At 50.4% G+C, this 20,503-nt stretch overlaps 10 protein-coding genes across 10 annotated transcripts; 6 read left to right on the top strand and 4 right to left on the bottom strand.

Moving 5' to 3' along the window:
* Window positions 1-11: 11 nt before the first annotated feature.
* N7468_009084 (uncharacterized protein) lies at window positions 12-620 on the top strand (the record flags this gene model as incomplete). The annotated part of the gene is made up of 2 exons (XM_058478380.1): window positions 12-217; window positions 332-620. The coding sequence occupies 2 exons, from the start codon at window positions 12-14 to the stop codon at window positions 618-620; spliced, it is 495 nt and encodes a 164-aa protein (XP_058326710.1).
* A 426-nt stretch (window positions 621-1,046) lies between these two features.
* Window positions 1,047-2,569, bottom strand: N7468_009083 (UBX domain-containing protein; the record flags this gene model as incomplete). The annotated part of the gene is made up of 5 exons (XM_058478379.1): window positions 1,047-1,085; window positions 1,134-2,145; window positions 2,197-2,315; window positions 2,378-2,430; window positions 2,485-2,569. The coding sequence occupies 5 exons, from the start codon at window positions 2,567-2,569 to the stop codon at window positions 1,047-1,049; spliced, it is 1,308 nt and encodes a 435-aa protein (XP_058326709.1).
* Window positions 2,570-2,761: 192 nt separating this feature from the next.
* Window positions 2,762-3,938, top strand: N7468_009082 (cytochrome oxidase assembly protein SHY1; the record flags this gene model as incomplete). The annotated part of the gene is made up of 5 exons (XM_058478378.1): window positions 2,762-3,014; window positions 3,116-3,210; window positions 3,312-3,627; window positions 3,677-3,782; window positions 3,836-3,938. The coding sequence occupies 5 exons, from the start codon at window positions 2,762-2,764 to the stop codon at window positions 3,936-3,938; spliced, it is 873 nt and encodes a 290-aa protein (XP_058326708.1).
* Window positions 3,939-4,027: 89 nt separating this feature from the next.
* N7468_009081 (uncharacterized protein) lies at window positions 4,028-5,654 on the bottom strand (the record flags this gene model as incomplete). The annotated part of the gene is made up of 6 exons (XM_058478377.1): window positions 4,028-4,127; window positions 4,177-4,424; window positions 4,474-4,714; window positions 4,780-5,191; window positions 5,263-5,524; window positions 5,580-5,654. The coding sequence occupies 6 exons, from the start codon at window positions 5,652-5,654 to the stop codon at window positions 4,028-4,030; spliced, it is 1,338 nt and encodes a 445-aa protein (XP_058326707.1).
* A 564-nt stretch (window positions 5,655-6,218) lies between these two features.
* Window positions 6,219-7,296, top strand: N7468_009080 (uncharacterized protein; the record flags this gene model as incomplete). The annotated part of the gene is made up of 5 exons (XM_058478376.1): window positions 6,219-6,549; window positions 6,602-6,779; window positions 6,847-6,945; window positions 7,008-7,060; window positions 7,115-7,296. 5 exons carry the CDS (start codon window positions 6,219-6,221, stop codon window positions 7,294-7,296), a joined length of 843 nt encoding a protein of 280 aa, XP_058326706.1.
* A 390-nt stretch (window positions 7,297-7,686) lies between these two features.
* Window positions 7,687-8,879, top strand: N7468_009079 (RNA-binding protein; the record flags this gene model as incomplete). The annotated part of the gene is made up of 4 exons (XM_058478375.1): window positions 7,687-7,728; window positions 7,764-8,244; window positions 8,312-8,543; window positions 8,609-8,879. 4 exons carry the CDS (start codon window positions 7,687-7,689, stop codon window positions 8,877-8,879), a joined length of 1,026 nt encoding a protein of 341 aa, XP_058326705.1.
* A 580-nt stretch (window positions 8,880-9,459) lies between these two features.
* Window positions 9,460-10,490, bottom strand: racA (putative Rho GTPase Rac; the record flags this gene model as incomplete). The annotated part of the gene is made up of 6 exons (XM_058478374.1): window positions 9,460-9,523; window positions 9,615-9,847; window positions 9,997-10,177; window positions 10,240-10,298; window positions 10,373-10,405; window positions 10,458-10,490. 6 exons carry the CDS (start codon window positions 10,488-10,490, stop codon window positions 9,460-9,462), a joined length of 603 nt encoding a protein of 200 aa, XP_058326704.1.
* An 852-nt stretch (window positions 10,491-11,342) lies between these two features.
* N7468_009077 (uncharacterized protein) lies at window positions 11,343-11,695 on the bottom strand (the record flags this gene model as incomplete). Its single annotated transcript, XM_058478373.1, has 2 exons — window positions 11,343-11,510; window positions 11,648-11,695. The coding sequence occupies 2 exons, from the start codon at window positions 11,693-11,695 to the stop codon at window positions 11,343-11,345; spliced, it is 216 nt and encodes a 71-aa protein (XP_058326703.1).
* Window positions 11,696-13,212: 1,517 nt separating this feature from the next.
* Window positions 13,213-15,677, top strand: rgd1 (putative Rho GTPase activator (Rgd1); the record flags this gene model as incomplete). Its single annotated transcript, XM_058478372.1, has 9 exons — window positions 13,213-13,461; window positions 13,540-13,593; window positions 13,661-14,267; window positions 14,331-14,533; window positions 14,591-15,035; window positions 15,089-15,232; window positions 15,287-15,381; window positions 15,437-15,507; window positions 15,566-15,677. Coding segments are annotated over 9 exons (1,980 nt in total), but the record flags the coding sequence as incomplete, so codon positions are not given.
* A 1,926-nt stretch (window positions 15,678-17,603) lies between these two features.
* N7468_009075 (uncharacterized protein) lies at window positions 17,604-20,042 on the top strand (the record flags this gene model as incomplete). Its single annotated transcript, XM_058478371.1, has 5 exons — window positions 17,604-17,734; window positions 17,795-17,915; window positions 18,016-18,106; window positions 18,158-18,378; window positions 18,435-20,042. 5 exons carry the CDS (start codon window positions 17,604-17,606, stop codon window positions 20,040-20,042), a joined length of 2,172 nt encoding a protein of 723 aa, XP_058326701.1.
* Between the last annotated feature and the right edge of the window lie 461 nt (window positions 20,043-20,503).

The raw sequence follows: 20,503 nt of genomic DNA, 5'->3' as shown, positions 1-20,503 counted from the left end.
TCACATCCAAAATGCCTCGTCAACAACGCCGTGCCGCTCCCGCCCCTGTGCGAAGCGCTCCCACTCGCCCTACCGCTGCCCCTGCTCGACCAGCTCCCCAGCAACAGCAGCCTCACTCCACCGCTGCTCACCCCCAGCAACACCAGCAGCCCATGCAGGCCCCTCCCCAGCAAAGCGCCGGCCCCGGCCTGTTCGGCCAAATGGCATCAACAGCTGCGTAAGTTGCGCCCGTACGCCCTGGATTCCGGCACCCGGTCTTTTCCTTAACTCCGAGAAAATCCGGCTTCGGAACCTCAGGCCCTCTCAGCACATATACTGACTATCTTTTCAGTGGTGTCGCCGTCGGCTCCTCCATCGGCCACGCTATCGGTGGTATGTTCAGTGGTGGCGGCTCCAGCGCCCCAGCTGAGCCCCAGCAGGCAGCTCCCGCAGAGTCCCAGGCCATGGACAACGGTCTGTTCCAGAGCAGCGCCACCCAGTCGTCCTGGGAGAACGGCCCTTGTGCCTCCAATGTGCGCGATTTCCGCAACTGCATGGATGAGAACCAAGGCAACATGAGCATTTGCGGCTGGTACATGGACCAGCTCAAGGCTTGCCAGGCTGCTGCTAAGCCCTATTAGATTCTGGGCAGGGTCTAGTTGAATTTTTTTGTGCTTTTGCTCCGAAACCCCTTGTGATCTAAATCTCTTGCATTGCGGCTACGGTGTCGCTTCTGTACTCTATACCATCTCTCCTCGATATATCAACTAAAATGACACTCGAGGCCTTTTGGCCCCCCTAGGGTCCAGTTTAACTACTGAGGCTAATTTGAAAACCCTCGTTTTTAAGTGTAAACATCATTTTGCTTGCTTGCGTAGGATCTTCCATGTTTGCTTGGTATGTCAAAGTCATCAGTAGAGACCGGAACGCTGCAGAATTTGGAGAAAACAATAAGGACGCTTGGATCCGAATGAATAAAATGTCATATGCCAGACCGCTTTTCAAGACGTAAAGATACACCCTTGAAAACCGACATGCAATATCGAAAGCCTGTTGACTTCGAACTCTCATTCGTCTTTGCGATCCTGACGAGGCTCGAAATTCAGCTGCTAGATATCAGTAATCCGTAAATACTTTTGTATGGACGTACGTACCTGATTGCCATTGTATAACTGACGGTCCCCTCGCTCATTCTGCTGGTCATTAAGCGTCCGAATATTTGTTCCCGCTGGTCGAGGACGTGATGGATTTGCCGCAATATTACCAACAGTTCGGCCATCTTCATTTTGCGGGGCCTCGTTAGAGCCATATATTAATGATCCAATGAATCCCGTGGTCGAAGAAGCAACAGATGAAACTGCATTGTAGACTGCTGAAACCCCACGGAGCGGTAAAGAAGCTGCAGTTGTGGCGTATGCCTCTGTGTAAGTCGCCACAGGGATCATAGCAAGGTTCGCAGTCGAACCTAAGCCCAGGTTTTGAAGGGGTTGGGATTCCTCGGAAACAGAGAGGGTTCGACTGGGGAGGGGCGTTAGGACGTGTTTAAGACTGTATGGACGCTGTTCGTCTCCCATTTGCGAATCGAGCCAACGGCGGACATCAGTGCCAATTTTCTGATCGGGAGTGAAATTGGAGCGGACAGATCTGCCGTCAAAGAGTCGGACTTGTAGACGATATTGGGTTGGGGGTCCTCGAGGAGTAGGTGCTTTTGACACTGGACCTGGCTCGGTGCGAGTGGCTGAGGAACTTTCCTGAGGAGCCTTCCCGGGCAATTTGCTCTCCCTCTTAGGCTTGGGAGCTTGCTTGGTCTGATTTTCTTTTCGTGGTTGGGGTTCGGGGATAGTATCTTCCTTCTCTCCTTTGCTTGCTATGGGCTTCTTGGTTGTAGTACTTTCTTTAGCCGTATTTGATACTTGTTGCGGTGCAGGGGCAGATTGGCTGGTATTCTGTGCTGGACTTGTCACTGGCGCGCGAGATGGTGGTACAGGGGAAGCAGATTGAGGCGTTGAGACAGCGGCTGAAGAATTATTTCCTTCTCCAGGTATACTGGTATTCTGCACCGGCTGTGCTGAATTAGAATTGTCCTTCGTCACAGCAGTGACAAGACGATTCTGGAAATCCTCTTTAGAAACCTCGGGGACAAGGTATTCCGCCATAGTACCATTCCTGTGTCATGTATTAATATATATACTAAGCCATATATTGAGACGAGCTTACCGGATAACCACAACAGTGGGAAACTTAACGATCGGACAGAAAGACGCCAGAAAGCCTGCTTCTTGAGATCCTGCAGCCAAACGTAATAGAACTGCTTTCGCGTCGAGCACTTGTGAGATCTTCCGTGGGATGTTTAGCAAGAGCACCGATGATGATCTATTAAGAAAAAAGAGAGCTATACTTTTTCTCCAGCGAAGTACTCATTCTCCCACGTGGAGCTTTTCTCAGCTTCGTCTGAACAGCCTAATTAGAGAGAGCGTCGTACTACAAAGCGGGGAGATGACCAACCTCGAACAAAGCACACGACGGCCTTGGCCTCTCTCACAGCGAGAGCTATACCGCTCTGTAGATCTCCTTGATAAAATATTGTCATGATCGCATGTCGATTAATCAAGAGCTGTGGGTCAAGGAAAGTCGCCAGTTGCGTAGATCGCGGAGAGCCGCGCGGAAGCGGCAACGTGACCGCCTTGAGGTCGAAATCGATGTTGACCGGAGGTGGGCTCACTTAGTCCAACCAAACAACCCCCATTGCTGTCGCGATTTCGCTTCCGATCCTCTCGCAATCATGCGGCCTCTCTTCTCAACCTTGGCGAAGGGATCAATCCCAAGAAGTTCGCTCTCAGCGTGGAAAATTTCCCTCCGGCCCGTCCGAGCCGCGAATGTGCCTGCGAAGTCCGAGTCGATCTACTCTCGCTTTAACCTGCACCGCCGACCCTTTACTCAGTCCTTACAGCTAAGAGACTCACTTTACAATGTGGATCACCCGGCGAAGCTCGTCAGAGTGAACCAGAAGCATGGACCGGGCTTGATCATCATTGGTATGCTATTTCCATTTTCCTACCCCGACGTGCTCCGAGACCTGGTTGAGTGTTGTTGGATTTTTATAGCGGACGGCGACTAATGACGACTTTGGTTATAGCGTTGATCCCAATTATTTCCTTTGCCCTCGGATGCTGGCAAGTACAGCGGTTGGACTGGAAGACCAAACTAATCGCCAAATTTGAGGACCGCCTGGTTCGCCCTCCTCTTCCGCTTCCCCACGGATCGACCCCGAGGCAATTGCCGAATTTGACTATCGCCGAGTCTATGCTACAGGACACTTTCGACATGACCAGGAGATGCTTATCGGACCTCGTCTGTGGGAAGGTGAGGACGGCTTCATGGTTGTGACGCCTCTGGAGCGCGGCAGTGGACAGAGCACTGTTCTTGTGAATCGGGGCTGGATCCCAAAGAAGTTGGCAAACCAGAAGGATCGTCCAGATGGGCTTCCCACAGGTGAAGTTACAGTGGAAGGATTGCTTCGGGAGCCGTGGCAGAAGAATATGTTTACGCCAGCGAACGACCCGAAGGCGGGCAAGTTTTACTTCCCAGATATTGAGCAGATGGCCGAGTTGACTGGAGCGCAACCTATTTGGATCGAGGCAACTATGGGTATGATATTCAATGTCTTCTATTGATACATGGGCTGACGATTGTGCAGTTCCTAACCTGCTGGATTCATACGACCGCCAAGCAAAGGGAATTCCTATCGGGCGTATTGCCGAGGTGAACTTGCGTAATAACCATTCCCAGTACATCTTCACTTGGTGAGTTGGTCACAACCCGTGTGCTCCGCAGGACTATCGCTAATGGATATCAGGTACGGCCTGTCTCTAGCCACGTCCATCATGCTGTGGATGCTTGTGCGAAAGAAGCCAAATGAGGCTATGCGCCGAGTCCGGCAGAACCGCAATTGGTCATAGTCGCGGGTCTCACTGTACAGTAATCGAATAGCATTTCCATACGGGCGTTCGGGGGTATATCATTTGAGTATCTCGAGAGGCACAGGCACTCATGGAGGCATAGCCAATCTCATATCTTGCTGAAGCTCTTTCGGTAAATATTTCTGGGCTAAGGAAAATACAGTAACCGTATTGTTAGTTTGTCGTTGCCTAGATAAAATTAACATATGTCCTTGCTGATGGGAGCTAATCACCTTACCTTCTCATTAGCGTGGTGACATCACTTTCGTCAATGGTCTTCCGCCCGGCATGCTTTGAGTATGCAGCCAGGTCATTGCTGGCTTGTTCGAAGAACCATGAAGAAGCCTGTTCGATGGCAGCCATCGCAGCCTTGTTGAGCTTGGCCTTCGACCCTGCTCCGGTACGTGCAAAGCGAGTTGCCATCTTCTTGACTACCCCCGCTGGCAAGTTGGGTACTGGAATACCATATCGAGAGAGCTTCTTTTCCTTTCTCTGTATGGGCAGATCTTCATCTCGTAAACCGCCGCCGATCAACCCCGGGCTCGGACTGGCAGACGGCGGAACGGCTAGTTCTGAGACCAAATCCAAAGTCACCACCAGCATCATCATCGTCAGAAGATGGTGATCGCGGTGCCGGTTCGAGATTTCCTGCGGACAGTTCAAACCCTTCTGTTTCGCCAAATTGTTCATCGTCCATAGGGTCATCAAAAGTTGCTGCAACTGGAGATGGAAAGTTGAAATCGAAATTGAATCGTCCCAGGTCTTCCGTCTCACCACTAGATATAAACGTTAATCAACCATGTACCACATGCAGTAATCCTTAGTGAACAGAAAGACTTACCCCCTATCAAAATCACCTCCACTGATCAGGGTTTCGTCTGCAGCGCGTTCACTAATGACGCCCGTTTCGTCTCCACCATCAGAGTCACTTTGGATCTGAGTGCCCCCAAAATCACTAATTCTTCCAACACCAGGGCTGAGCATTGACAACCTTTCCCTATCGCGGTCAGGCAGAGCCCGGCGCGGATACTCAACCGTTAAATCCTCTTCATTAAACTGCAAAGACAGTCGCGGCGGGGACTTTGGACTCGTTTCGTCGCTCGCATCATCAGCTCCCTGGAATGGCAGTGAAAGCCTCGGCCTCTCAATCTCTGGCTCATTGTCAAGCTCGTCGATTTCATCTACTGATTCTTCCACAGGCTGAGGCTCCTCTTGCGGAGACGACTGGATTGGTTTCGAAACAGGAGCAAGTGCTAAAATTTCAAGTTAGTTTCACACTCCTTTTTCTCGTAACGATAATATTCTAGCCAATCTGATAACGTACCTCTGCCCAGATTTCTCAAGATATCGAACGTCGTTTCTCGCTGCGCGCGCCCGCTCTTGCGCCGCTCGCGAGCCGGTGTATTGGCAGCTCGCTGCTGGCGTGCACGGAGTCCATACGGTGTAGCTGGCGCCCCTGCACCTCGCGCTCGAGGCGTAAAGCGAGGCGTAAATCGAGAAGCTGAGCGTTGGCGTGAGGGAGTTGCGTCCGTGATGAGGCGGCTCGGTGTGAGTGGATAGAGTGTATGGCTAGGAAGTCGTTGAAGCTAAAGCATTGAGTTAGAGCGTATGCGACTATCTGTTTCTACGGAGCTTGCTTACCCCCGTCAACGTCGGCTCGCCGGATGGGGTATTCAATCTAGTACCCGATTCTCGGCGCGTTCTCGGGGTCGACATGTTCGGGTTGGAGGTGAGTTGGGGCCCTGGAGCAGGTAGGTTTCCTGGTACTGTGCTTATGGGGAAACCATGAGGGTCGAAGTGAAGTGTGTTCGAAGGACTTGCGTCGCTGGTTATTTGGAGCGTATTGTCTTTGATGTCGCTATGTCGCGTTCATATCACAACAACGTGGGCTTGGCCGTGATTGGTCCTTGCAAGCCTGTAAATGCCGGTCTCCTACTCACCGCCTTTCCTTCCGCCCGTGTACTGCTTTATGCATGTTCTCTTCAAACGATAACCAAGTAAAGACGAAAAATCGTGTATGGGTGTAATTGCACGGATAGCTATATAAGGACAATGCTACAATATAAGCCATGGTATATGTATGTTCTCGAATATACAACAGCTAGAAGTGATTAAAGTCAACCATGCATACTCATACACTCTTCTTATCAGCCCTGATAAGATATGCTGAGTCAGTATCGGATTTTGAGCGGGCTTTTTTTCTGCAGCGCGAGATTCACGTCATTCGATTCTCGAATTATCTCAGCAATCTTACGAGATATACCATTGAGACCAAACCCAATGGCTGAAAACGGTGCGCCAAAGGGGCTCTCCAATAAACTGGAAAAAAAGCGCAAGAGAGCCGCCGAGGACTCGACCAAGCAGAACAAACCAGAGACAGCACCTGCCGCAACACCAGCTACCGCAGACGGTCCAAGCAAAAAGAAGCGCAAGAACAAGAAGAACAAGAAGGCGCCTGAGCAAGATGCGAAATCACAAGATCGAAAAGACGGTGTGGACGAATCCATTGGCAAAATGGATGGGCGACTGCTTGCAGACTACTTCGCACAACGGGCGCAGAAGCTCGATAAGGAGCTGTCTGCGGTGGAATTGAACGATCTTTCTATTCCTGGTAGGGCTTAATAACCGAATTTACATGCGACTACTGTTCTAACAGCATATAGACTCTTGTTTCCTCGACACAACCGGATTCGCCGATTCCCGATCTCTTGAAAAGCTCCCCGCATTCCTCAAGGAATTCAGTCCTAAGGGGACGGACCTTTCGAAAGCATCGGAACAAAAGGGCACTCCTCATACTCTGGTGATTTCTGCTGCTGGGCTCAGAGCTGCTGATGTTGTAAGGTACGAAAGCAATTGGACACTTTATAACCTCGCAAGTAGTACCAATGCTAATGATGATATTATATAGATCACTTCGGTCATTCCAGAACAAGGAATCTATTGTTGGAAAGCTGTTTGCGAAGCACATCAAGTTAGAAGAGGCGAAGCAGTTCCTTCAACGAGCTCAGTATGGATAACCCAGGCAATATGCCAACGTCCAAGCATTACGGTCCGACTAACAAGTTACAGGATGGGAATCGGTGTTGGAACCCCTACTCGAGTTTCAGATCTTATTGAGTCTGGTAATTATTACCTATTCCGCCACAGTTCTGAGCACTGCTAAAACATCTTGCTAGGGGACTTGAAGATCGACGAGTTGCAGCGTATTGTCATTGACGGATCGCACATTGATCAAAAGCAGCGCGGCATTTTCGACATGAAGGAAACCCATTTCCCTCTTCTCAAGCTGCTCACTCGACCTGAATTGCGCGAACGCTACGCAGCAGGAAAAAACAAGACTCAGATCCTGGTCTTTTAATTGCTGTTTGACGATACTCATGGGCTGGCGTTTAAAATACTATTGTAGAGATAACCTTTGCCAATCTTCGGAATTTTTCCTAGAATATCAAATATTTGTCCGTCGGATTCTTAATAGGAGTCTGAATCAGTCTTATAGATGTTCTGACCGCGTAGAATAAGGTGGAGTTTTGCAACCAATAGTGCCCGATTGATGCACCTCACCGCCATAATGACGGGCAGAAAAATGATTTTCATCTGTGTCCGCCCACTTTTTTTTCCGAAGCTAAATCGGAGTGTTTTCCAGCGCATTGCCGACTTTCAATTTCTACTTGGTCGTGAGCTGACATTAACTTGTTGGCAACACCTCTCGTTTCACACAAATTATATCTGCACCGCTTCAATCGACACAATGAGCGACAAGAAGCGCAAGCTCGAGGACGAGGCCGAGACCGTCGCCCCCATGGCAAGAAGCTGAAGCCTTGGCAGATTCAGCGCAAGGAAAAGAAGGAGATGAAGAAGGAGAAGAAGCGTGAAAAGGCTGCCAAGAAGGAGAAAGTCTACAAGGACCCCAGCGAGCAAACCCCCGAAGAGCGCGCTGAAGCTCTGGCCAAGAAAGAGCGCAAGGCCAAGAAGTATAACAACAACAAGCGCAAGGAAAGCAAGTCCGAGACTAAAGATGAGTCTCCTGTTGAAGCTGATGCTGATAAGATGGTCATCGATGAGAAGGTGAAGGAGGAGTCTAAGAGCGAGCGCAAGCAAAGGAAAGAGCAGGGGAAGAAGGAACGCAAGGAGAAGAAGCAGAAGAAGGCCGAGAAGGCCGAAAAGAAGGCCAATGGCTCCGCTGAAGAGGCTAATGGAGACGTTACTGAGGAGGCCATTGAGGAGACCGCCGAGGCCACCGAAGAAGCCAACGGAGAGACCGCTCAGGAAGGCACATCTAAGAACTCTCGCTTCATTTGCTTCGTCGGTTCGTGACTATTGATACTTCCAATTCAGGTATATAATATGGCGGTCGTTAATGCTAAAATTTGCAGGCAACCTCCCCTATTCTGCCAACCATGAGTCTCTGTCAAAACACTTCGAGAAGAACCCACCTGCGGAGATTCGCGTGGCCACCAAGAAGGACGACCCCAAGAACAAGTGCCGTGGCTTTGCTTTCATCGAGTTCGACAACTATGATCGCATGAAGACCTGCCTCAAGCTGTACCACCACTCCACCTTTGACGACGGAAAATACCCGCCCCGACGTATCAATGTTGAATTGACGTAAGTTTACAAATGTACATCCTGTGCCCTCAATTGTCATCTCCTAACATCTCTTCTTATCGCAGGGCTGGAGGCGGTGGCGGCAAGTCGGATCACCGCAGAGCCAAGATCCAGGCTAAGAACGAAAAGTTGAATGACGAGCGCCAACGGAATGCGAAGGAAATCCAAAAGGACAAGAAGAAGCACTCCAAGAAGACCCAGCCCGAGGGTGCTTCTGGAGCTAACGCCGTCAAAGTCGACGCCAACGCCAGCGCCAACGCCAATGCCAACGCCAATGCCGGTGAGGATGACAAGTTTGCCAACGTGCATCCTAGTCGTCGGGGACGCATGTGGTAGACAGCCTCTCTCTTTGTTTGGATTTGCCTGGTCGCTTTCTGCTTGTCTATTCCTATTGTTAAACATCCATGTGACCAGGGAGAAAAGTTCAAGAGTTTTTGTTTACGGATACCAATTTCTTCTGTGCCTACTTGACCTATTACAACATTTGCATACCACTTTCCCCTTTGCCACGTACTAATACTAGTAGCCGAGTCCTTGCAGGACGTGTTGCCTACGTATACCTGAGTACTCGTAGCCGTCACAAATGTTACGGGCCTCTTTACTCAACTGTCAACTGAAAGTCTGAAGGTGAAAGCCTCACGGGTAAATTCAAGCAGAAAGAGCAGCCGGATACCAAGAACTGCACTGAACAATCTATAGATCCAGATGGGGGAAAAAGGGGGGAAAAAAAAAAAAAAACATCGCCAAGATTGGCAAAACGAGCGATAGTCCCAGCATAAAAAACAAGCGAGTCAATGGATTCATCAAAAAGAGCCTTCAAAAAGTAACTCAAGGCCTCAGGCTAGCCGGACGCCGTATTAACTATATATTATTCATTATAGCATACGAAAGAGAGGAAGAGGCGACCTAAACAGCTTTACAAGATCTTGCACTTGTTCTTCCGCCCGGATTTGGGAGGTGGGCGGGGGTTCAAGACGGCCCTGATGCAGTCAGTAAGAGGATCCAAGAAAGCATCATAAAGCCGCAGCTTTCGGAGAGAAAAGCATTTGCACATCTGATCAGGACACGTACCGGATGGCCTCGTCGAATACACTCTTCAGGTTGCGCTGTGTCAACGCGGAGCACTCCAGGTACTTATGTGCTCGAATCTCGCGGGCTACAGCGAGGGCTTGGTCGTAGGAGACGGGCTCCATCTTGCGCTGGCGGAGAGCCTCGGTGGTGGCGCGATCGTCCCTCAAGTCGAGCTTGGTTCCGACCAGAATAATGGGGACATTGGGCGCGTGATGCTCGATTTCTGGGTACCACTGTGCATAACGGGGTTAGTCGCCGGTTTTGGCAATATGTTTGTCATGGATGGGGTACAGAGCTCATGTGAACGAGCTTAGGAGACAAGGTATTGGGGTGGGGTATTGCGCGATAGATCTGAAAATGGGTGGTCGAAAAGGTATCGTACCTTGGCTTTAACGTTATCGAACGATGGAGGGCTGACGATCGAGAAGCAAATCAGGAAGACGTCGGTTTGTGGATAGGATAAAGGTCTAAGACGGTCGTAATCCTCTTGTCCCGCGGTATCCCAAAGCCCCAAGCTGATCGGCCGGCCGTCGACCATCACACTGGCGGTGTAGTTGTCGAAGCTGTCGGTGTTGTTAGTCTTCGGGCCATCGCAGCGGTGCTTGAAAAGGGGGCGAGAACGAACACGGTCGGGATGTACTCTCCAGGGAAAGCATTGGTTGTGTATGAGATGAGAAGACATGTCTAGAGCAACGGGGGCCCGGTCAATCATCAGATCGGATGGTAATATTGGGGAAGGGAGATATCGAGATACTGACTTTACCGACAGCACCGTCGCCGGTCACCACGCACTAATGAATGTTAGCTATGGGACGTTTCCTTTCGACATCACGGACAGCTCACCTTGAGCGATTGGGTAGCCGGGCCTGTCGCCATGGTGCAAAAGTATGTACACGGGAAGAGGAAGAATGATAAGGGGGCGGTCCAAATGTCAATGGGCGGGGGACCCAGAGCGCGGAGAAGCTGGTGGTGTGAGCTTTAGGGGGTGAGCCGTGTTGAAGCTAGGGGAAGAGGGGGGGGAAGGAAAGGCCGGTGGAGACGGAACGGCAGTTTACCAACAAAAAAAGAAAGAAAAAGAAAAGGAGACCCAAGCTCGATAAGATAGGATGCTAAAAGAAAAGCTCTAGGGGGAGAAGAGGAATTATGTTTTCGAGGTTCGGGTCCCCACATCTAAATATTGATCTTTTACTGGAGACGGCGACTCCTGATACCGTGGAACATACAAACAGGGACCGTACTACAAGGCCTAAAGCAGCTGGGACGGATCTACAAACTATACGTCAACTTCAGCATGGTGGCTTGCTGGAATAGGATCGCCATGGACGCATGTCCAGTCCTTGGGCCCTGAGCCCCCCTAAATAAAACATGGCACCTGCGATAGGATTGGATTCCTTTCCTGACGGGGCACGGAGCGCTATGAGTAGTCCGCCCCATCTGCTTGGCCGCTAAGTGTTCCCAGTCTTCCCCTTATGCACCAATCGCATACCCTTTCAATCACGAGAGCGCGCCATGCACGCCAAATCACCCCAGAGACGCCCATCTATTTATAACAGAGAGTATGAACACCATCTACAGCCGCACCGGCCCTCGATCTCCGCTCGGGTGCATCCCCCAATCCGAGCCTCGGCGGGCTTCCCCAGAAGATCGGGTAATTTCTCCAGTTGTCCCACATGAGCCGACTTCATGTGACTGTCGAAGGCGTCACTGCTCTTATATATATGGGAGGAATTACCTGGGAGCCATCAAGGAGTACAGGTCATTAGGTAGGTTCTTAGGCTGGGAGTACTGCCGCTGGTCGATGTAGCGGCCTGGAGAAACAAGGGGGCTGGCGATGGGTGTTTCAAAGCACCTCGCGCGCTTATACGGCGCATACTTCTTGACAACAATCACGTCGTTCTAATTGAGAACCGTTTTTGCGTCGTAGGTCAAAACATTCGGCTCGTGGTTTGTGGAGCCACTTCGTCGAAGTAGGCGACAATCTGTCGACACAGGAGTTCCCATGAGCCCAGAGCGCTTGGAGATCATGTTCTTACATCGTCACGCTTGTCAGGCTTCGCGGTGAGGATTTCCACAATTGTCATATTTTCGGACATTTATTGTTGGCTGCTCTCAATCAGGACACGTCGGTATGAGGGCTGCCCTAAGGCAGTTCAAGTTCTGGCGCAAGCCAAAAGAGTATATCCGGAACCCGAATGGATTGTGCCTTGGAGACAACGGATCCAATGAGCAGTATGGAAGGTAAAAAGACCTGATACGGTGCTTCATGAAAGCCTCGGATCACGGTGGGGCTTGAGATGAGATATGCTGACCCGCCGCAGTGGTCTCCATCGGTTCTACCTCCACATTCTTGCTTACCCCTTAACCCGCTCTAAAAATGCCCTATCCTCTTACCGTGGCATTTCACGTGAGCTGTCTTACAAAGAATCCATACGCAGGTTCCGTGGATTTTCAGTGCTTGTCGTTTTTCGTCAACCGATGGACCTATGCCTGGGGTATCTATTCCTCTTCCGCGTAGAAGGCATGTCTGATTGAATCTGGAAAATAATCAATGGAGCTGAACAGAGTGTTATCACCAATTGATGATCGTATGTAAGGAAGGATGCTACTCTCTATGCCACGGCTACCACTCTACATATTCCCTTCAGCAAAACACCAATCTCCTACGCATTACCAACCTTTCTTGCGGCAGCGCAATATAGAAGGCAGCCCACTCTCATCGAACACTTCCCACTTCATTCAAATGTGTCTGGCAGAAGACGACATCGAAAATTTCCACTGTGGTGGCTATTGTGAAAAATATGAGACAGGCTTTTATACCTGGAGAGGTAAATGAATATATATATATACAGAAGCTCGAAGAGAAGCCTTTTCCTGATGGCTCCATCGGATTCTAGAGATCACTGACATTAAAGCCTCGCGCCATGTTAGTATGATAGAGTGATTTATTGAAGATGGATAGTTATCCAAAGAATTGAGCATGGGAAGAACTCGATTGGAACAGTCATTCCATCTCTGCCAGATCAGCTACAGAAGCCTCTTCCTAAGGCTGCTGATGCTGACTCTGCATATACTGCTGATTAGATCTAAAAGAGAGGGAGACAGACCTTTCAATGATCATGTCAAAATCAGAATCTCAAGGTCTTTCAGAAATTTCTCAATTGGAAAGTATTCTCGTGGGAAACATTCTCCGAGCTCGTTTGAGGGGAAGAGCTCCTCTTCTAAGGAGAGCCAGAGTTTAGTTACAAGATCGGGGTGGCAGTACTCCACTTAGCAATACTCCCTTTGCCGGGTGCTCTCCGATACTAGCACCCCCAAAGTCCTCATAGAACACCAGACCGAGGCATTTCTTCTTGGGGCCGGATTGGGTTTCAGGCTACGGGATGCTAGTGCTGGTAGAGGAGGAAACAAACGACCGCAGGTGCCCCCTAGGAACAATAATGGCGGTCATATGACAATTGAAAGAGTGCATTCGAAGAGAAAGATCCAAGAACATTGTGTGGACTGTGGCTGAGTACCTGGCGCCACCCCGTGGAACAGGCGGCAGCATTCGGCGATCTGACCTCATTGATCGCCAACAAACTCCCCACTCCACGCCAAGCCCGTCATTGACAATATTGACAATAATAGCGCCTCTTCCCCCGTGCTTGCCTTCCCTCCCTATCTTCCCATTCCGCTCTCCACCATGTCGGACGCGGCGCTGCCAGACTCCGTTTTACCTGAAGCTCACCATCCCCTGGGCGAGGCGCCCCCGGGCAGCGCTGGTCGCTCGTCCGCGTCGGGCCTCAACCAGCCTGCCCCCATTTCCGACGAGTTGAAGGCTCGCTTGGACACCATTATTCACTCAGAGGTGTGTGGCGCCAACGCCGGTCTCGTGCACCTTACGCGATCGGATTCTTCGTACTAACTCCAAACGTCTCGCGTGCAGATCGGTATCACCACTCTTCTCGCCCGCTTAAAGCAAAGCGTGGCATCTGCCAAGGTTCGTCCGTCTCCTCAGCCGCCGCAAGTGGAGGCAATTGGTCGCATACCCTGACTCCTTTCACCAGGACTTCTCGACTTTCCTAAAGAAGAGAGCGGCGCTCGAAGAGGAACATGCTCAGGGGCTGAAGAAACTGGCCCGCACAGTCCAGGATGCCGCGGGGCGCACTGATAACCGCCAGGGCACCTACAGCGCCAGCTACAAGGAGATCCAAAGAATACACGAACGCATGGCCGATCATGGCCTTCAATTCGCTGTGTCACTCCAACAGATGTCGGACGACCTCCAGGAACTATCCACCAACATGGAGCGCGGCCGCAAGCAGTGGAAGCAGACAGGATTGGCTGCGGAGAAGCGTGTCAACGAGGCAGAATCGCAGGCGGAGAAGGCCAAGGCCAAGTACGACACATTAGCCGAGCAGTATGACCGCGTGCGCACCGGCGACAAGACAGGCGGGAAGTTCGGTTTGAAGGGCCACAAATCCGCCGCGCAGCATGAGGAGGAGCTTCTGCGGAAGGTCCAGAATGCCGACAGCGATTATCAATCTAAGGTCGAGGCGGCGCAGATGGCACGTCGGGAGTTGGTGAATACCCACCGGCCGCAAGCCGTGTATAACCTCCAGCAGCTCATCTCGGAGTGTGATTCTGGATTGACTCTGCAGCAGCAGAAGTTTGGTAAGCTACCACTTGAAATCTCAACCAATGGGCTCATTTACAGCCACTAATGGGAAACTACAGCCACATTCAATGAAAAACTCCTCCTGAGCCAGGGACTTTGCGTCAGTCCGATTAAGGCTGACGCCAACGGCATCGGGCCGAAGAGCCTCGCGGAGGTCGTTCGGCAGGTAGATAATGAGAAAGACCTGCGCGACTTTATCTTGAGTCATGCAGGCAACCCGGGTGCTGTGGCCGGACCTGAGGTACAATACGAGCGTCATCCTGTAAGTCCACAGCTCTTGTGTGCCAGGAGGCATCATTCTCACTAACACTACCCCTAGACCCTCGGCGGAGGAGGGGCATCTACGGGTTCCCAACCTCAGGCTAAACGCCAATCTTCTATGGTCTTCCAGCAACCAAATATGTCTTCCCCAAGCCAGCCAGCTTCGAGTACCTTCCAGGCATCATCCTATTCAGTACAGAACGAGTTGCCGGCCCAAGGACCGCCACCAACTGGGTCGCCCCAACCCCCATTCCCGTCCGCCCATGAAGCTCCCCCGGTTGCTCCGCCCCCTACGACTGGTCCCCCATCCAATCTACCTCCACTGAAGCCCGTCTTTGGAGTGTCTTTGGAGGATCTGTACGCGCGTGATGGAACTGCAGTGCCATTCATTGTATATCAATGCTTCCAGGCAATTGAGCTGTTTGGGTTAGACTTGGAGGGTATATATCGACTCTCGGGTAGTGCTAATCATATTAGCCACATGAAGGCACTCTTTGACAATGGTGAGTTCCCTGGGAAAATCCATATGTAGTTGCAATGTTGACGCCGTAATCAGACTCTTCACAAGTAGACCTTACAAACCCGGAGAGTTTCTATCACGATGTCAACAGTGTTGCCGGGCTTGTGAAACAGTTCTTCAGGGATCTCCCCGACCCCCTGTTCACAAATCAATATTATTCTCAGTTCATCGAGGCGGCACGTAAGTCATTGCCATAGCCCGATCTCAATCCCTGCACTAATAATTGATCTTTAGGTATTGAGGATGATATTCAACGGAGAGACTCGATGCACGCTCTCATCAACAACCTTCCTGATGCTCACTATGCGACGTTGCGTGCTATCATTCTGGTATGCCTTTCCCTCATGATTAGCATGTCCATGATCTAACACACCCTCTCAATAGCACCTGCACAAGGTCCAAGAGCATTATACTCAGAACCGTATGAATGCCGGCAATCTGGCCATTTGCTTTGGGTAAGCTTCATCTTAGCCTCAGCCCCCTTACCACCCTCAACTGACACGATCATGACAGACCAACACTGATGGGCGCCAATACCGGTGGCAATATTGCAGACGCCGGCTGGCAAGTCCGTGTGATTGAGACAATCCTCAATAACACCTTCCAGATATTCGACGATGATTAGATAAACAATGGTTATCTATCTATTCATAAGATGCATATCGGAATCGGCCCCATAGGGCCTGGTAATCTTAATGGACGTGAAAAAGTCTGTCTAGTTTGGAGTTCCAATTCCTATGGTGTCTTCTGTCATTTTTTGCGTTTGGATTGTCGTGCTTTTCGCATAGGGTTTCTTCCTCTAATGTCTATCAAGGCATATCTGGCGGAAGAGCTCCTGGTATTGCCGACTAATGTGTTCTTGTTCATTGTATATATATTAGTAAACTTGAATGTTCCCATCTATTCTTTTTACCATCCTATTGTTTCTCGAGTGTCCAACTTGCTTTTGTATAAGTTCTCTCCCTCCGCCCCTATTGGAAGGTGGCCTCTTGGGACTTTTGTTGATATCCATCGGAGTGTTTACGCAGAGAAACGAGAAGAGAAACGAGAAGAGAAACGAGAAGAGAAACGAGAAGAGAAAGGAAGAAATGAATCGATTTACAGGACATTTTACGAGCAGGGGGCCGCGTCCCTTATCAACGTATTCTACTAATCATAGATACTACCCAAGGGGTGAAGGATAGCTCAAATATACTTTCATACAATAGAACCTTGAAGAGACAGTATACGTTGATGGAATGCACAGACCTCTTGGAGCAGCCTATCATTTGAAATCGATCTACTGCCTTGATTCCTTCTTCTTCACTCTCTCTACATAGCGACACCTAGGGATGTCAACAGAGGTACTAAGTCGCTAATTGGATTAAGTGGAGCAGACTGTTTGAACTTCTCGATAACATGTCTTTTCTCTCCTAGAGATGCTATCAGAGGGTATCTCGAGGGACACTGAGAAGAGGTTGGGGCGTGAACTCCATGGCATTCCGAAGGACCGTCGGCATATTCCGATCACCCGCTATGCCAACAATCCTTAGCTTATCTCGGTCTGGCCTACCTAGGGACACCGCACCAGGGATGGTATGAGAGGCGGGCAAAGTTGAGCAGAAGAAGTTTCATAGGGTAGCGTCAACCCTCGCTTTTCAGCCATATATTTCGACTTGAACCAGTGGCCACAATTCTCTCATACACCCAAACCTGCTCGTTTCAAAGAAACATGGCATAATGTGGAAATTTCGTTGGAGCAGACTGATGCGACAATGACCCATACAAAAGCCTGTGGCAACTTGGGCTTTCCGACTATGACAATGCCTTGGGCTGGACTGAGCTGTGCCAGGGTTCTACTCACAATGCCACGCCCAATAGTTCTATTGGCAAAATGGAGAATATCCACGGTAAGTTGTAGCCCTCCGGGAATTAGCCACAGATCTATTCCTAGACTATGACTGCAAACCTTGAACTTATCATTTTTTCATAGCGCGGATTACCTTGCGAATATGAAATGAAGCAAGGTCACGATCTAGTGATAGTAGAGCCCTGTGCAAATCTTCCAGCCGCCGCTTGACGACAATTCATGGCCCAAGTTCAAAAGCGTCATGATTTGCACGACAAGCCATTTCGGGGTCCGCGTTGGGAGATTGGCCGGGGCGGCCTCAAAAGGGTCCACGATCCACGGATATAGATCGTCCTCCAAAGCAAATTATGGCGACTACATCTGATGAGCAGAGCTTACGGCAAGACAGGCAATGGAGTTCAGCTTGTATGGGTCTATGAGATAAGGTTCGGGACTGAGTAAAACCATAGTTGAAAGTCCTCTCTAGCCTATGAGAGCAGCCATATGTCGTGGCCGATTGCTTTTGGGATAGGAACTCCTTCAAACGGGATTAGCAATGTCTAAGCGAGCTTTCCTTCTACGAAACTGTCGGCGGAGGATCTGGAGAGTTCATTCTATTTCACACGCAGCTTGTCCGCATCTTGTATCTATCTTCTGTTCATACTCTTCAAGATCTATATTGCTTCCACATAATTACAGCTTCGGTCTCCTTATAGGCACGCCATGGCCGCCGTCAGGGCCGATCCAAAGGACGAAGCCCGATATCCCCAGCGAGAGGATCGTCTGAGGGAAGAACCCTCAGCGAAGAATGCACAGGGTTTGTTCCCTCCAGATGCCTGTATATTTGTGGGAAAGTATGTGGATCAGCGATCTGAACCAGCACCGCGAGCTTGAAACTAACAGGATCGACTCAGTCTGTCGACGAAGGTAGATAACGATCAACTGGCCGAAGACCTGAAAGAGCTGTTTTCGAGCTTTGGGCCATGTCATGTAAAGATCAAGCTGGACAAGAAGAAGGGCCTCCCCGGGGCCTTTGTGCAATTCGAGGCAAGTCCCGCCATGCTTTCCTTTGAATGCCATTGTTCATTGTTGGGCCCCGTGGCATGGTCGAACGAGCTCCTAATTTAGGCTGTAGAAACAAAAGGATGCGGCGGCCGTGCTGAATATCGATGGAAGCCTGATTCTGCATGATCGGTGGCTGCGAATCGAAAGGGCGAAAGGTCAAAGTGAGTCTTCCAGGGCTGGAGACTTAGTTTCTTTCGCCTTCTTTCCCTCAGTCCCTTCTTTATTCTGCCACGCTGACTGGAAGGAAGGAACTGCCATTCTAGGTCTTCACTCTTTTGACCCCATTACTCTTCCCCTGATCCACGAGGCTCTCGACAAGCGCGGTACCCTTGAGTGCTACTCCATCATTCCATGGCCCATCGGGCTTAATCAATACGTGCACGTCTGCAGAGTTACGTTTGCCTACGTTGATGACTGCCGCGACGCAATCAAGGTAAATTAACTGCCCTTTTCTGCTTTGACGCGTCGAGACTGATCCTGCTTTCCTAGCATTTCCAAAAAGACACCAAGTTTTATCTAAAATTACTCGACATGGACAACGGCAGCAGTACTCCTCGATTCTCCAACCAGGGCCGTTACACTCGTAACAGACCCCATGCGCTATCCTTCTCGCCCAGCAATGGTGGCACCCACCCTTCTCGACTCAGTAACTGGCGAGGACGCGGAGGATCCCCTGCTCGCGGAGGCTTCGCTGGGCGTGGTGCGCCTCCTGGACGCGGGGGCTTCTCCAATTACAGAAATATCAACCGCGGGTACAACAGACATCAGCCTGATCACCAAGCTCGGCGATCTTTCAGCAATGGTAGCGGGTCTTCGTTCGGGCATGCTGAGCCCTTGGTCCATTCTTCTATGAGCCATGCTCCGTATCACGACATCAACCCTCAGTTCCTGCCTCAGCCTCATCCAATGCCCTTCGTCCAACTCAATGGACCAGCTGGATTCCTACATCCTCATCCTCAAGGCCTTCCTCCGCCTCCGTTCCCACCAACCTTCAACCACTGTCCCCTCATCGTCAACGGTCACCCGCCATACAGTGCTCCCATTCCTCCCATTCCTCCATTCTATGGAGAGAACTTTGCGCCGGACAATCGGTTTGTCAATCATCCAGGCGGGTATTTTGATCCAGGATTTGCTCCTGGCTTCAATGGTCCATACCAGGAGCCGTATATACTACCTCCGCCTCCACCGATGGGTCGACATCACCCGCGACACTACCATCAGCCCAAGCCAGCCTCGACCGCATCCAAGACGCCTGAGTCCAGTAAGTCCACCAGAGAGCCAGACAAGGAAGTGACTATCGAGGATCTACTTGAACGAAGGACTCCGGAGAAGAGGCCTGAGCTCATCCGAATCCATGACAGTGAGTCTGATGACGCATCTGTCCTTCAGATCGATAGCGACTCCACAGCCGAGGGCGAGACAGAACGCGCAGACGACAAAGGAATCATCACGCCAAAGTGTGATTTGGAAAATTTTACAGCCCAGATCTCACAATTAGAAGTTTCGAAGAAGACACCCCAGGTCGTTGAAGCCGACATTGATAATAAAACGGAGACAAACTCACCCGTATTAGCATCGACGCCTTTCACCGATCCAGGCTCGCCGAAGAAGGAACGCAAAGATGATTTCAAGATCACTGAGAAGCATGAAAGAAAAGTGGACGATCAGTCGGCAGCTGATGAATCTTGCTCCGAGCAGGAAACACAGGAGATCCGCACCGTCGTTCCATCACCGCAACTCTCTGCACATATTTCTCATTGTTCTGCAGTCGCGTCCAAGGGGAGCTCGAACTTGAACTTGCCGCCACCCAAATGTCCCGGCGCGCTCACCGATTCTCCCCTTGAGAAGTTCAGATATTATGCACAAGAGGCGGCTGTCGAAAGAGGCTGGGATGATAATCAGGCGATGATTGAGGAAGTGGCCTTGTCCTTGTTCGCAGAACAGGAGATGAGGAAAGCGAAGGAGCTGCAACAGTGTGCGACCGCGGCTCAGGATGAAGACCAAGTCAAAGACTCTGGAAAAGAAGAAGCGGAGTTGAAGCCCAGTGGTTCGCGAAGCGGATCCCTGGCGCGCTCTTATTCGTCTAAGACTACGTGAGCACGCGAGGGCCCGGGGAAGGGGAGGTTGGTGTTCTTCCGAAATTATTACGCCTTTTCCGGGTTCTTTTTACTGCTTCTTCTTCTTTCCTGCTTCCTGCTTTCAGCTTCATCTTTCCTCCTTCCTTCCTTGTTCTTTCATCCTTCTATCCTTCTGTCCTTCTATTCTTCTTTTCTGCCTTTCTTCTTTCCTTCTTTTGTCCTTTTTTCGAGCCTTTACAAATTTCCGGGGTTTGATATTTCGGTAGGATGCATGACAACCAACGGATTCATGCCTACGCGCTTGTTATCTGTATCTCTTATTTCGGTTATCCAAGATGAACCTTTTCTTTTCTTTTCTTTTTGCCTTTCAGTTTGCGTTCAAGTGGATCGACATGACCTTCAGAGATATCTAGACCGGCCTCGGGGGACAAGATTCCTGGTAGATCGAGCTGGTCCGCCAAGATCTCCGACTGGAACTGA

The sequence above is a fragment of the Penicillium chermesinum genome (assembly GCF_028974085.1).
Source record: "Penicillium chermesinum strain IBT 19713 chromosome Unknown utg000007l:1.0-2695246.0:1.0-2697696.0, whole genome shotgun sequence".
Lineage (NCBI taxonomy): Eukaryota > Fungi > Ascomycota > Eurotiomycetes > Eurotiales > Aspergillaceae > Penicillium > Penicillium chermesinum.
Note: the sequence above shows the minus strand (reverse complement) of the source record. Positions and strands in the feature narration are given on the sequence as shown.